Source organism: Zalophus californianus, chromosome 11 (genome assembly GCF_009762305.2).
Source record: "Zalophus californianus isolate mZalCal1 chromosome 11, mZalCal1.pri.v2, whole genome shotgun sequence".
In the NCBI taxonomy this organism is placed as follows: Eukaryota; Metazoa; Chordata; class Mammalia; order Carnivora; family Otariidae; genus Zalophus; species Zalophus californianus.
Genome location: NC_045605.1, coordinates 14,369,205 through 14,381,884, shown reverse-complemented (window position 1 = coordinate 14,381,884; position 12,680 = coordinate 14,369,205). Strand labels below are relative to the sequence as shown.

General features: G+C 51.8%; 1 protein-coding gene across 2 annotated transcripts in view; it reads left to right on the top strand.

Annotated features, from left to right (window-relative positions):
- The window catches only part of DSCAML1 (DS cell adhesion molecule like 1), a 340,757-nt gene that overhangs the window by 16,434 nt on the left and 311,643 nt on the right, over window positions 1–12,680 (top strand). For both annotated transcript variants that reach the window (XM_027581358.2, XM_027581359.2), the window contains one exon: window positions 3,142–3,288. In XM_027581358.2, the coding sequence (XP_027437159.2) occupies window positions 3,142–3,288 (147 nt within the window). The remainder of the gene's footprint in view (window positions 1–3,141; window positions 3,289–12,680) is intronic.

Genomic DNA, 12,680 nt, shown 5'->3' with positions numbered 1-12,680 from the left:
TTTTCACCAACTTCAACTAATATCCGGATCAAGATACACAATATCAGCCCCTCAGAAGCTCCCCCTCATGCTCTTTTCTGTCACCATTCTCCTGGGGGAAACCACTGTCCTGACTTCCAGCAATATAGGTGTTTGCCTATTTTTGTACTTTATATAAATGGAGTCCTGTGGTAGGTATTCTCTTGAATCCTTTGCACACTATTGTGTTTGTGGGGTTTACCCCTGCTGCTGGGCATCGTTGAACGGGGTTGTTCATTGTCATGACCGGCCGTGTAGTTGTTCAATTGTTCGACTCTACCGTGTTTATTTATCCATTCCTCTGTTGATGGATCTTTGAGTATGCTCTGTCTCATGAGAACAGGCATTTAGGTAAAAGTCATGATGGAAAATTTTAGCCGTGAAGGATTTTGGTCTTTGGAAGGGTTGATGGAGGCAAGGAGGGACGGGTTTTTCAGCTGTTGTCTTTAAAGAAAATAGAAAATCTCCTTTCTCAGGGTTAGGTCAGGAGTCAAGGGAATGGCTTAGATCAGCTTCTCTTAATTAGGATGTCATGATACACTGGTGTGTCCTCATCATTTGTAAGGTGTGCCTGAAATAATAATGAAGCACTGAAGTTGGGGGAACGATTTTCTTAGAAGAGCTTTCTGGGTGGGAGAGGACAGGTAGTGTTTTAGCTAGCCCACTGGGGTGACACCAGGCTTGGAGGCACCATCTTTCCTGATGAATGTGTGGGCCGGGGGAGGGAAGAAAAATAGGTTCCAGGGAAGGCCTCCCAACCTGCCTGCCAAGTGACAGATCCTGCAAGATCTCTAACTTCCAGGTTCCCTCTGCTTCAGGAATGCCTCTCAGAGGTCCAAGTTTCCAAGTAGTTAGGAACAGGTACATACAGGGGGTGAAGTGGGGTGGGCGCTCTTAATTAAAGAGCTAGTCTTCATCCTATTGGCTTGCTCGTGGGGAGATGTGAGCTCTTAGAATCCAGGACCATGCTCAGCATCTCTCTCCTGGGCTCCCCGTGGAACTTCCTCTTTTTTTTTTTTTTTTTTTTAAGATTTTATTTATTTGACAGACACAGCGAGAGAGGGAATACAAGCAGGGGGAATGGGAGAGGGAGAAGCAAGCAGGCTTCCCGCAGAGCAGAGAGCCCAATGTGGGGCTCGATCCCAGGACCCTGGGATCATGACCTGAGCCAGAGGCAGACGCTTAACGACTGAGCCACCCAGGCGCCCCTCCCCGTGGAACTTCTTTTCAGGAGTAGGTCCTTTGCACTGTTCCCCTCACACCACCAGGTGCTGGGCCGGGAGCCCTGAGACAAGGGTTTGGTGCAGCTCTGGCCTCCAGTGTCTGGAGGTTCGGGCTATTTCCTATTACGTGCCTGTTACTGGGTTAGGATGCAGTTTTCACAATAATCCTATAAAGTGTTTCTTACAAATGAGGGACTAAGACGAGGAGAGGTTAAGTGGCTTGCCCAAGGGCACGTGGCCCATGGGTCAGAGGTATAGCTGTAATGACAAGCAACCTTCCCCCAGTGCTTCCCTGGGCCAGGCCTTTTACACACTATTACCATCACTGTTGTGTCCTTTTACAAATAAGGAAACCGAGGCTCCGAAGGCTGACCAGCTCTGGTGCAGAGTCACGCAGTGGCTCAGAGGAGGAGGCGGGGGCTACTTGCTTGCTCCTCACTGCTGGCCTCTGCGGGCCCCCTGGGACTCTCCCAGGGGGTGTGCCCAGAAACCCCAGGTTTTTCTACTCTTCCACTTTGCTTCCCTCCTGTGTTTGCTCCCCCTTGGCCTCCTGCATGCTCTCCTCACATCCACGGGCAGTGCCCTGCCCACAGCCACGGAAGGCCAGACCTCCGCCCCAGAGAACGGGCCGAGGGGCTCTCCTCTCCTCCCCCCCATCTCCACCTCCCCTCCACCTCAGCTCTATCTCTTGCCCGCCACAATCACCACACGGAGGCAGGGAGAGAAGAAAGGCCTGGGGGGGCCGGGCAGGGCTGGCCTGACTGGAGACCCAGCCAATTAAGTGGCTCTTGATGAAGCCAGAGGGGCTGCAGGTGCACAGCCAGAGGGCCGCGGGGCCCCGAGCATCACCCTGGCAACCGTGGCCGGGAGAGCAGGAGGGCACGCTGCACAGGTGCCTGCTAAGGGGCGAGGTCGGGAGGCAGTGGGAATCTGGATGCACCAGCCCTGCTTGGCAGAGAAGGGGTGGGAGGATGGAGTGAGCCCAGAAGGGCCCATGCAGAGGAGGACAAGGGAGGGGCAGAGGCAGGCCCCTGGGCCCCACCCCCAAGGCCCAGCCAGCCCACCCATGGGACCTGACATGTGGAGTGGCTGCAGGTGACAGCACCCCCTGAAACCAGCCCTGGGCCTGAGGTGGGGGCCTCCACTGCACGCGCTGCAGGGAAGGAAGAGTTAACTGTGGAGGCAGGGACAAGCCTGGAGGTCAGGCTGTAGGCAGTGTCAGGAGATAGGAGGAAACAGTAAGGATACTTTGTTTTGGAGAATCTTGGAGACCGTCCATTTTCAGAGATAATCACAGTTTTAAATATTCTCTTCCATTTTCCTTATAAACCACCAAGCCCTTCCAGAAAATTCTGTGTGTCAACTATGTTTTTCCCAGGCCGCCTTTCACATTGAAGTGGCGCAAAAGTCTGTGGTTAGGTCATGTGTCACAGTTTTTATTTTTGGCAAATTATGGTCACCATGCCCCCAACTGTCGCCACCCTGGGCCAGGCATAATGCAGGAAATCAAGTGTGATTTCCTTCGAGGAATTCTATCGTATTTCCTTGTTACCTACATATCCTCTTGTTGGATGTGCGGCCCTCAGGCTCCTCCAATCCAATGGTTTGTTAAATACCCACTGAAATTAGAAAGGTTCGAAGTTGGACTTAGGGACTTGCAGAGGGAGACTGGATATTTCTGAGGGAGAGGAGGCTGTCCAGTGGAGCAGGAAAGAGGTTGCTCAGGCAGGAGTTAAGATCATGGCAAGAACTTCTGGGCTGGTTAAATGGGAGGTGGGGGAGTGGTGAGGCCTGGGGCTGCTGAGGGAGCTGAGCTGGCTCTCTGTTCCCTTCTTGGGCCCCCACCGTGTCCCAACCTTGTGACACCCCCCCTTCTTCCCACCCCCTCATCTCTCTGCAGTTTTCAGGGAACCCTACACCGTCCGGGTGGAGGATCAAAGGTCAATGCGTGGAAACGTGGCCGTCTTCAAGTGCCTCATCCCCTCTTCAGTGCAGGAATATGTTAGCGTTGTGTCCTGGGAGAAGGACACGGTCTCCATCATCCCAGGTAAGGCAGGACTGTGGGGCCATGGCAGGGAGGGGTGCTGGGGGCGAGAGGAGAGATGAAGCAGAGGTGCTGAGTTGGTTGTTGAGCTGAGCTCTTGAGGTTGGTTCTGGTGATTGATTTGTTCTTACTGTTCTGGTGATGCTTTGGCCCAAGAGCATCTTTGGTCTTGGCTTGGTACGTCTCTGTGCGGGGCGGTGAAAACCCATATGCCGGTGGCCTCTGCTCGGTGTGCAAATGTCCCGTCCGACACAGGAGGGGTCCTACTCCCCCAAAAGAGTGGGGCCCCCGTCCATCCTGGCTCCTGGGTCTTTGCTTGCCTTTGCTTTTGGTGGTGGGAGGTGAAGCTGGAAGCCCCTTCACTGTGAAGGGCTGTGTAGGGAGAGGAGCTTGGAGCCGGCTGGGTGGCCTGCGTTCCCGCATCAAGTGACTAGAGCAGTGAGCACCGGGTCCTCAGAGGACCAGACCTGAGTTTCATGCCTATGGGACTTTTTTTTCATGAGTTGGCTGAAGAGCCCGTTAGGATTCTAGCTGGCCTCGCTCTCTCCTGGGGTATTGGGGGAAGAGGTTAGTACCATGTCATAGGTTCACCTTGTTAGAGCAAGCCTTCTGTTACTGGCTCCCTTTCCCTTCAACAGGAAATCAGGTCTGGAAACCCCAAGAGAGGACCTTAAGTCCTCGAAATACCTCTTGGCCTCTGGTTACAAAATGGTGGTTTTTTCCCCCACTGCTCCGGCATCACTGCCTTCATCCTGGCACCTTGCGTGGCATGGGCTCTCCTGCTTTTTCGTCCTTTCTCTGCTGAGGACCTTGGTTTTTCCTTTCTGTGAAATGCAGGGACTTGGCCAGGTGCGGAGTGCCCCTGCAGCATTGATGTCCCATCGTTGGCCATACAAAATGATTCCAGCTGCTAGGTTTTTGGGTTAGTTAGGGGAGGCAGACATCTATGCATGACACCTGTAAAGCCGGGGTTCTTAATCCTGCTACACATCTGAGTCCCGGGGGAACTCTTTGAAAAACACTGGTGCTGGGGACCGACCCCAAATCAGTATCTCAGTGGGAGAACCTGTGCATCAGTATTTTTAAAGCTCTTTCCATGGTTCCGACACCTAGCTAGGAGAAGAGCTGATGCTTAGGCATATTTACAGCTAACATGGCAGGCTACTCTTCTGGAGACGTTAATTGGTGTTTTGCTCCTGGTACTTTTTCCTTCTCTCAGTTCCAAGCAGATGGCCAGGCCGTTATGTTTCCTGGCCTCAGAGCTCCTAGCAGGACAGGAACCCGAATCTACTTGAGGACAGCTGCTCTTCCTGCCTTTTGTAAAACCATAAGCTAATAGGAAAGGTTAGGATGGGTATTCTAGCTGGGGAAGAGAGCCTCTGAGGACAAGGAACAAACGGGAGACAGATGAAGCCCAGGGATGGGGATGGGACTATGGGCCGCTTAGTGGGTACAGCTGGAGGAAGCGGTTGGACCCCACAATGGGTGGCTGTGTGTGGCTCCACAGGGTCTGGGACGGGGGCCAGGGTTCTCACGTCCAAAGGAGGCACGAGGTGCACAGCCAAGACCCAAAGGGATCATGCCGGCAGGGACAACCGGCTGGTGAGAGACCCCAGACCTTGACACATTACTGGGGGAAGCCCCCAAAATGAAGATTGAATGTCCCGTTTATCCAACAGAGTCAGAGTGAAGGTGCTTTACAGAACCCGAAGGAATGTGGTATTTCTTATACATTTGAGTTTATGGACTAAGAGTTATACTCATTAAAATATTAATTATTAGGAGTAGTATTAAATAACAGTTATTATCTGAGCATTTACTATACGCCAGGCATTGGCTAAGAAACTTTCACGTATGATCTCATCTTATCCTCATAAAAATCCATAAGTGTATTTCTCCCTCCACTTTACAGAAGAGGAAACAGGCTCACAGAAGTCAAGTCACTTCTTCTGGGTAATGGATCCATTAAGCAGGCGGCCAAGGCTTGAACTCAGGTCTGTTCTTTCCACCTGTGCACTCACCCCGACACAGAACTGCCTCCCTGCACCCATGCAAATGTGTCCAGTAGAGTGTTACTGTGAGGCTTTAAATACGTGCTGTAGACAAGGAGGGCCTTGGCCTCAGGAAGGGGAAAAAAGTCAATGTTGGATTTTAGGGAAGGCTTTGTGGAATCGAGGTGAGTGCAGTGACGAGGAGCCTGGACCCTGGGACCAGACTGCCTGGGTTGAGACTCACCCTACTGTTTAACCAGCTGGGCAGGTCATTTGCCCCATGGTGCCTCAGTTTCCCCAACTGCAATAAAATGGGGATGATGACTGACCCACCTTATAGGGTTTAAGAAGTTAATCTATGTGAAACGTTCTGAACGCTGCCTGGTACACCGAGGACAGCTGTGGCTTTGATGATGATGATGATAATGGGGTGGAAGAACGCATTCCCTTCCTCTGGGGGTTTCCTGTTGTGGTGTATCCGTTTCCACTACATCACAGGCTCTGCCTCCCCCATTAGACTGAGTTTTCCAGGGTGGGAACTGGCTGGTGTTCATCCACACATCCCTGGCTTCTGACACACCCCCTTGCACATGCAGGGCAGGTACACACTCAGTGTTCCAGGGGAGGGCGAATGGATGGTTGGAAGCGTTCTGAAGGAATGTGGGAATGGCCTTGATGTAAGGGTGAGTGCGGTGGGTGTGGGGTGGTACGAAGTCTAGCTCCGATGGGAGAGAAGACAGGTTTACCTGACTCCTGTGCGTAGGAGCTGGAGGCAGTGAGCTTCCCCGAGGTGACCCTTGTAGTTGGTGCTTCAGGGCTGTCTTTGATGTCAAGACACGGCTGGTGGCCCCAAAGGGCATAATTATCAGGGAAGTGGGCTTGATGCTAATCTGCGGGGCTCTGGTAAACTTTGGTTCTTTAGCACCCCTTTCTTTCCTTTAGCCTTGGAGAATTTTCCTCCCCTGCCCAGCCCTCCAGCACCATCCATAATCATTCTAGATCCTTCTACAGCTATGGTTTAGATCCAGGGACAGACTTTCCAAATCACATGAATCCAACTAACACGCTCCCAGAGGAATCCATGAGAACCAGAGATTGGAGTTTTGCTTCCTCCAGGCTCTGTAGATGAGAGGCCAGAACTTGGGCCCACATGCTGCATGCTTTAATTTTGGAAAATACAAATTGTTTATTGTTTTTTTTTCCCATAAAAATAGGATTCTCTGACATCCGTACACTGTACCCAGTGTGTGTGTGTGTGTGTGTGTGTGTGTGTGTGTGTGTGTGTGTGTGTGTGTGTGTGTGTGTGTGTGTGTTTGTCTGGGAGGTTGGATGGCAGTTTCTCATGGTGGGGGAAGATTTAATGATTAGATTGCCTTGGAGTTAAGGAAGGATCAAGGAGCCCGTTATTTCCCCCTGATGCCTTAGGGTCGGCTTCTGGAGCAAAAGGAAAGTGTTGACTTTGATCTCTGGATGGGCAGGTCTGGGTTCAAATCCTCCACAGACCACAGGGCCAACAGGAGCGGGTGCTGGAGAGCAGGAGGGGGCCCCAGGAGACATCTCCTTGGGAAGACCAGATGCCCTGCGAGGAGGGGGCACAATGGGGTGGGTGTAGGCCCCTGCGAATGAGGAGCCTGCCCTGCAATGCCTCTCTCTGAGGGGATTTGGAAGGAATTAAAGGCTTGGTGCCTAAACCAGCTCCGTGAGTTGGGTATTGGTTCACAGGCTAGCCTGCCTTGTTGTCCACACTCGCGAGGAGCAGGTGAGCCTCCCTGCTGAAACTCTAAGCAGCTTCTTGACTGTGCTTTCCCCAAGTAGAGGCTGGAGAGACCAAAATGCAACCTTTCCCAAAATGGTACTTTTCCCCAGAGCTACCTACTGCACCTGCCCCTTTCTCCCCCTGCCTTTCCCCTCCGCTAAGCTGGTCCTCTTCCTTCCATTGGGCTATTTAAAGACCTAAGAGCACAGAACTTCTCACCCATGATCCGGCAGACCCCTACCCTTTCCTTCTCTCCTGGGGGCCTTGGTCTTGAGGAGAACTGGCTCTCCAGAGTGGGTGGGGTGGGGGAAAGAGGGCAAAGGGCTGTGCACCAACATAAATAAAAATTAAGGCCTCCAGTGAAGCCGAGATGTGGTTTAATTTCCCATCTGCATGATCACCATTACAATGCATGTTATTGGATATAAAGATAAATCCGGCCCTGTTCCTAATAGCTTTTAATTTCCACCAGACCTGATTATATCGATGCGGGCTCCTTGTGGGAGTTTCCCAGCATGCTCTTCACCAGCATCCTGACTGGCTCTCTTGGCCCCAGAGGGGAGTTTTGGACACTGCTCAGATGCGGGCCAGATGTGTCGGCCGGTGCTCTGGAAGATGAGCCTGGATCAGAGGCTGGGGCTCTGGAACGCTGGCTTGTCATCAGGCCCTGGCTGAGCGGGGAGCCCTGTGCGTTGGGGGAGGGGAGAAGCAGAGGCAAGGAGGAACCTGGTCAGAGGGGTCCTTCCTGGCTAGTGGGCAGTGCTCCTGGACCGCAGCCCACCTTCGCCCGGGGAGAGAGTCCGGGAGGGAGCCCGCCTCCCTGATTGTCCCCGGGGTGCCAAGTTGTCCTTGGGTTTTCACACCTCTTTTCATTTGATCCTGCTGTCTCCTCTGCACCTATCCCCTCCTCTCCTTCTTGATATACTCTACTCTTCTTTTGTCCTTTACACTTGGTCCACGTGCATCCCCTTCCAGGAGACCTTGCATAAGCCTGCCGACAGAACTTACCGCTTCTCCGATTCCATTCCTGGCGCCCTCCTGTCATTTCCTCTTGCGTGATAGGCGGTGGGCTCTGTCTGCCTGCTGCAGGGGGGTACACAGCTGTATCTTTTCCATTTCTTTATCCCCAGGGCCCTCGTAGCACCTGTCACAGCATAATAACAATAAGATTAATGATAATATCTATCATGTATTGAGACCGAAATTATCTCTAATCCTCACAATGACCCTTTCAGAGAGATAACATTTTTTGTTTTGTTGGGATTTTTCTCATTTTATAAATGAGGACATTGAAGCCTGGGGAAATTAAGCAACTTACCCAAGGTCACACAGCTTGTAAAGGCTGCAGCCTGGGTTTGAACCAGGCTCCCCCAGGGGCCCCTGCTTCCTGCTGCCTCCCCAGAGCAGGCTCCTCATTGAGAATGGACTGTCCTCAGGTCCTCACAGGGGAGGAGGGCCCATCCCTGTCTCCTGCACTTGCCCGGGGACAGACACGTGTCCCCAACCCTTGCACCGACCTCTAGCTGCGTGTTCAGTGACCAGAGGCTCTGGCTTTTCTGAAGGGCCACAGATCTCCAGCTGAAAGATCTGGGAACAAAACAGCCATTCTAACAAGAAGGCTTTATTGGGCACTGGCTCTGTTTTTGGCCCAGTGGGAGACACAGACCATCCTGATCTGGGAGTTTAGGATTCCGTTCATGTTGTCAGCTCTGATGGACAGAGATGGGTAATCTCAACACAGTAAACAATCACATACGGTCTTGGTTTACTTTGGAATGCAGATTCTACGTATTAATTGCATTTTGCTCAGGCTGATACTGAGACGACCTCAGATCCCATATGTCTACACCAACTTGGACGGGGGTTGGCGCAGACAAGAGGGAGATGGGTGGTGCCTGGAAACCAGTTTGGATGCATCTAGGCCACAAATGGATGGAGTCACAGACTCAGAGTTGGAAGGGCCCTGGAGGTCCTGGGGCCCAGCTTGCACACTTACTGATAATCCCAGGTCCAGACCGATGTGCTCTCAGGGTCCCCTTTCACGCCTTCTCTCCTGACATTCTCAGGATGCATTATTTTAACTGCTCTTGGGGTGCCTTTTTTTTTTTTTTACTATCAGACTTCCTTCTTTGTCTATCTAAAGCCTATCCATCTTTCAAAGGCTGGTTCAAATACCACTTTTTCCATGATGTCTTTCCCGATTTCTGCTATGAATGGATTTAAAAATCACCCTGATTAACCTTCTTCAAGGGGATCCTTTTGTGAACTCCCTCTGGACTTTCTCGGTTCCTTGCTCAAGGCACTAACTGTGTTTTGTCCTGTAGTATTTGAAATCTGTGTTATCCCCATTACAAGAATATATAACCAGCAAGGGCAGGCACCGTATTTAATTCAGTTTAATTCAGGCCCCTCTCCCCCTCCAGTCTCATTGAAGATGATTAACGAAGATGATACAATGCCAGTCTCTGCCCCCACTGAATGGTCATGTGGCAGGGAGGAAGGAGGAGGCCTCTGTAAGGTCACAAAGAAACTCCGTGGCATTACAGGGTTTAAGTTGGGCGGTCCTTGGTCTTTATTTCACTGAGCCGCTCCAGAGGGACCCAGAGAGAGATGGCATCTGTGGGATCCCCCCGGTGATGCTCTGCTGTTTAGATGCAAAATTGGGGATCTCTGTGGGGCGCCTGGGTGGCTCAGTCAGTTAAGCGTCTGCCTTTGGCTCAGGTCATGATCCCGGGGTCCTGGGATCGAGCTTCTCCCTCTGCCCCTCCCCCTGCTCATGCTCTCTCTCATTCTCTCTTTCTCTCTCCCCCAAATAAATTGAATCTTAAATTTTTTTTTTTTTAAATTGGGGCTCTCCACTCTCAACTATTTAGGGCTATAGAGAAAAGGGGTTGGGATGGTCAGCTTGGGCTAAAGTGAAGTAAATGGTGCCCTCAAGGCAATTTAACACATGGGGTTTGGGCCCCTGCTGGGTGATGGGCACAGGGTCAGGCCTTGCAGAGGAGTAACACTTGCCCGTGACCTGCTTCTTCCCTTCAGCAGCTTCCCTTCAGAAGCCATGATGCTTCCTGATGGCGGCCCAGTGAGGCATCATGAGGGGGAGGGAGGCCTGCCGTCGGGTTTTGGAGTCTGTTCCACCGGGGGTGGAAAGAGGGCTTCCAGTGGAGGTGGCTGCAGGGGCAAAGGCAGGCAAGGCGGCAGAGGATGGGGTGATCGGGAGGGTAAGTGAAGTGGCGAGAGCAGTCTGAAAAGGATGCCGAGCCAAGAAGGTCCTGCCAGTTCTAGAAAAAAGAAAAAAGAAAAAGGTATGCATGGACAGAGCAACAGGATAATAGTGACTCGTACTTACTAAGCCCTGCCTCGGGTGCCAGGCTCTGTTCTAAGCATTTTGTGTTTAGCTCATTTGGTCTTCGCAACAGTCTGATGAGGGGACTGTTACTCCCCCATTTTAGAGATGAACAAAGTGAAGCACGGTGAAGCTAAAGTTAGTAAGTGGTAGAACCACAACTTATCCTTATGTGTTGTTTGTGCTCCTAAGCACTACACACAGTCGCCTCGCAAAAACTTGACATGCAAAAATGTATTTTAAAAACTCTGCAAACCCACAAGGAGAGGACAACCCGATAGAAAATTGGGTAACAGATGGGAGCAGACAGTTTACAGAAGAGGTGGGATGCAGCGGAAAGAAGGCAGGCTGTGGTCTGCTAGTCCAAATTGGTGCTCTTGAGCGAGTTACTCAGTTTATTCATCTGTGAAATGGGGATAATGAAACCTGCGCATGGAATCCTTTCAGTGGAAATCAGGCCTCTGCAGAGACTTGAATTCTCAGGTGGAGAAGGAGTGGTCTAAACACAGCAGGGAAATGACCCCCCAGGTTCATGATGTTGCCCAGCCTTGGCCCACGTTGGGTGTCGGGCTGAGATCCTGAGAAGGCCATATGGGACCAGGGCTAGATAGAGGGCCACTGTGGCATTTTTAACTCCAACAGTCCATGATGGTATCTGGGCAGAATGGAGAAACAAATGGCCAAAACATTGTGGTATTCGTCTCTGTATTCATTTGTGCCTTGCACCGTACCCGATAAAAATTGTGTTGAGGGAAGGAGTGAAGTCCTGTGGTTTGGTGCCAACACAGCGCAGATCCCTTCCACAAACTGCCCGGTCTAATCTCGATGCGCTCAAACCCTGGTTCAGTAATAACTAGTAACTCCACCACACCACCCAGTGTAGAAAGTGCTTTTGCATGATCTCATTTGCTCTTCACGGTAGCCCCCATTACCTTCCCCGCTTTACAGGCGAGGAAGCAGGTGCAGTGAAGCTTGGGGCCCTGCCGGCAGGTACCTGAGTGTCCTCTCATTGAATTCTTCTCTTCACTCTGTGAGGCAGGCCTGCCACCCCCATTCTTAGGTATACAGGAAATGAGATTCAGAGAGGCCGAGCAGTTTGCTCCAGGTCACACAGTGTCTCAGTGCTAGAGCCTTGCACTTGGACCCAGAGCCCAGGCCCTTTTCCTCTAACAGGCTCTCATGCCTCCAGCCTGAGGGCTGTCTCAGGGACGCTAGGCAATTACCACTTTCCTTACCAAGGTGGTTGCAGAAGGAAAAGGCAGCCGGCCCTTAAATTTGTTGTTGTTTATTGTCCACTTTGAGGGGGAAGGGGCCTCAGATTCAGACAGCCTTAATTTATTCCTCGGGGTGCAGAGAGAAAATCCTACCTTCTCAAGCCGTAAACCACCCTTTGTAGGTTCGAGATGACAGGGAGGCATCCAGAAGCAGCAGAGGAATTCTCTACCTAGTTGGGGGGCCTGAACTGAGATGATCATGGTTAGTAAGAAGAGAAGTGATCAATTATCGACCTCTTAGGTGATCCGGCTTTTCATGAGTCATTTTGTTTAATCCCCCCGAGGGTCTTGTATAGCGGCTGGCATTATGAGCTCCATTTTGCAGATGAGGAGCTTGAGGCACAGCGAGCTCAGTCACCTGCTCAAGGCCACAGAGTGAGGAGCTGGGCCCAGAGCCGTTTGATGTCAGCTCTTAGAGATGACCTGGGCCACCTCTTAAACTGTACCCTGCGGTCTCTGTCACCTTTCCTCTCTGTGGAGCTCTCTGGTTTATAAAGCCCGCTTACAGGCATCTACTGAATCTTTCAATTCCATCTGAGGGGGCCGAGTTCTTAACCTCGCCTCGCAGACAGGGAAACCAAGGCTTGGGGGGGATTGAGAAGCCTGCCCAAGGTCACCCAGCCAGGAAGGGGGCATACAGGAACTCCGGTTGGATACCTGCCCCTCAGGAGCCTGTGAGGCCCCACCCGGACCACCTGCCCGCAGCTCCCCGGTCCCCCTTCCAATCTCCTGGCAGGCAGGCTGCTCTGAAGTTGCACGCCAGTTGGTTGGTTCCAGAACCATCAGCCACGGCTCCACAGTCGAGCAAAATAGTCTGTGTTCACAGGTGCCTCTGGCGGTGTATGCATGTGTTGTGTTTTGCTTTTCCATTTAGTTCATGGCAGGTGCCACATTTCCAGAGCGCCCACTGGGTGAATTTCTGCAGATTTAAGACAATTGCAGGCAAATGCTTTGCCCTGAGATCACGCCGTGGCAGTGGACACAGAGCAAGATGTATTGTTTGGTTAAGTTGGCACCTCGGTAAGTTA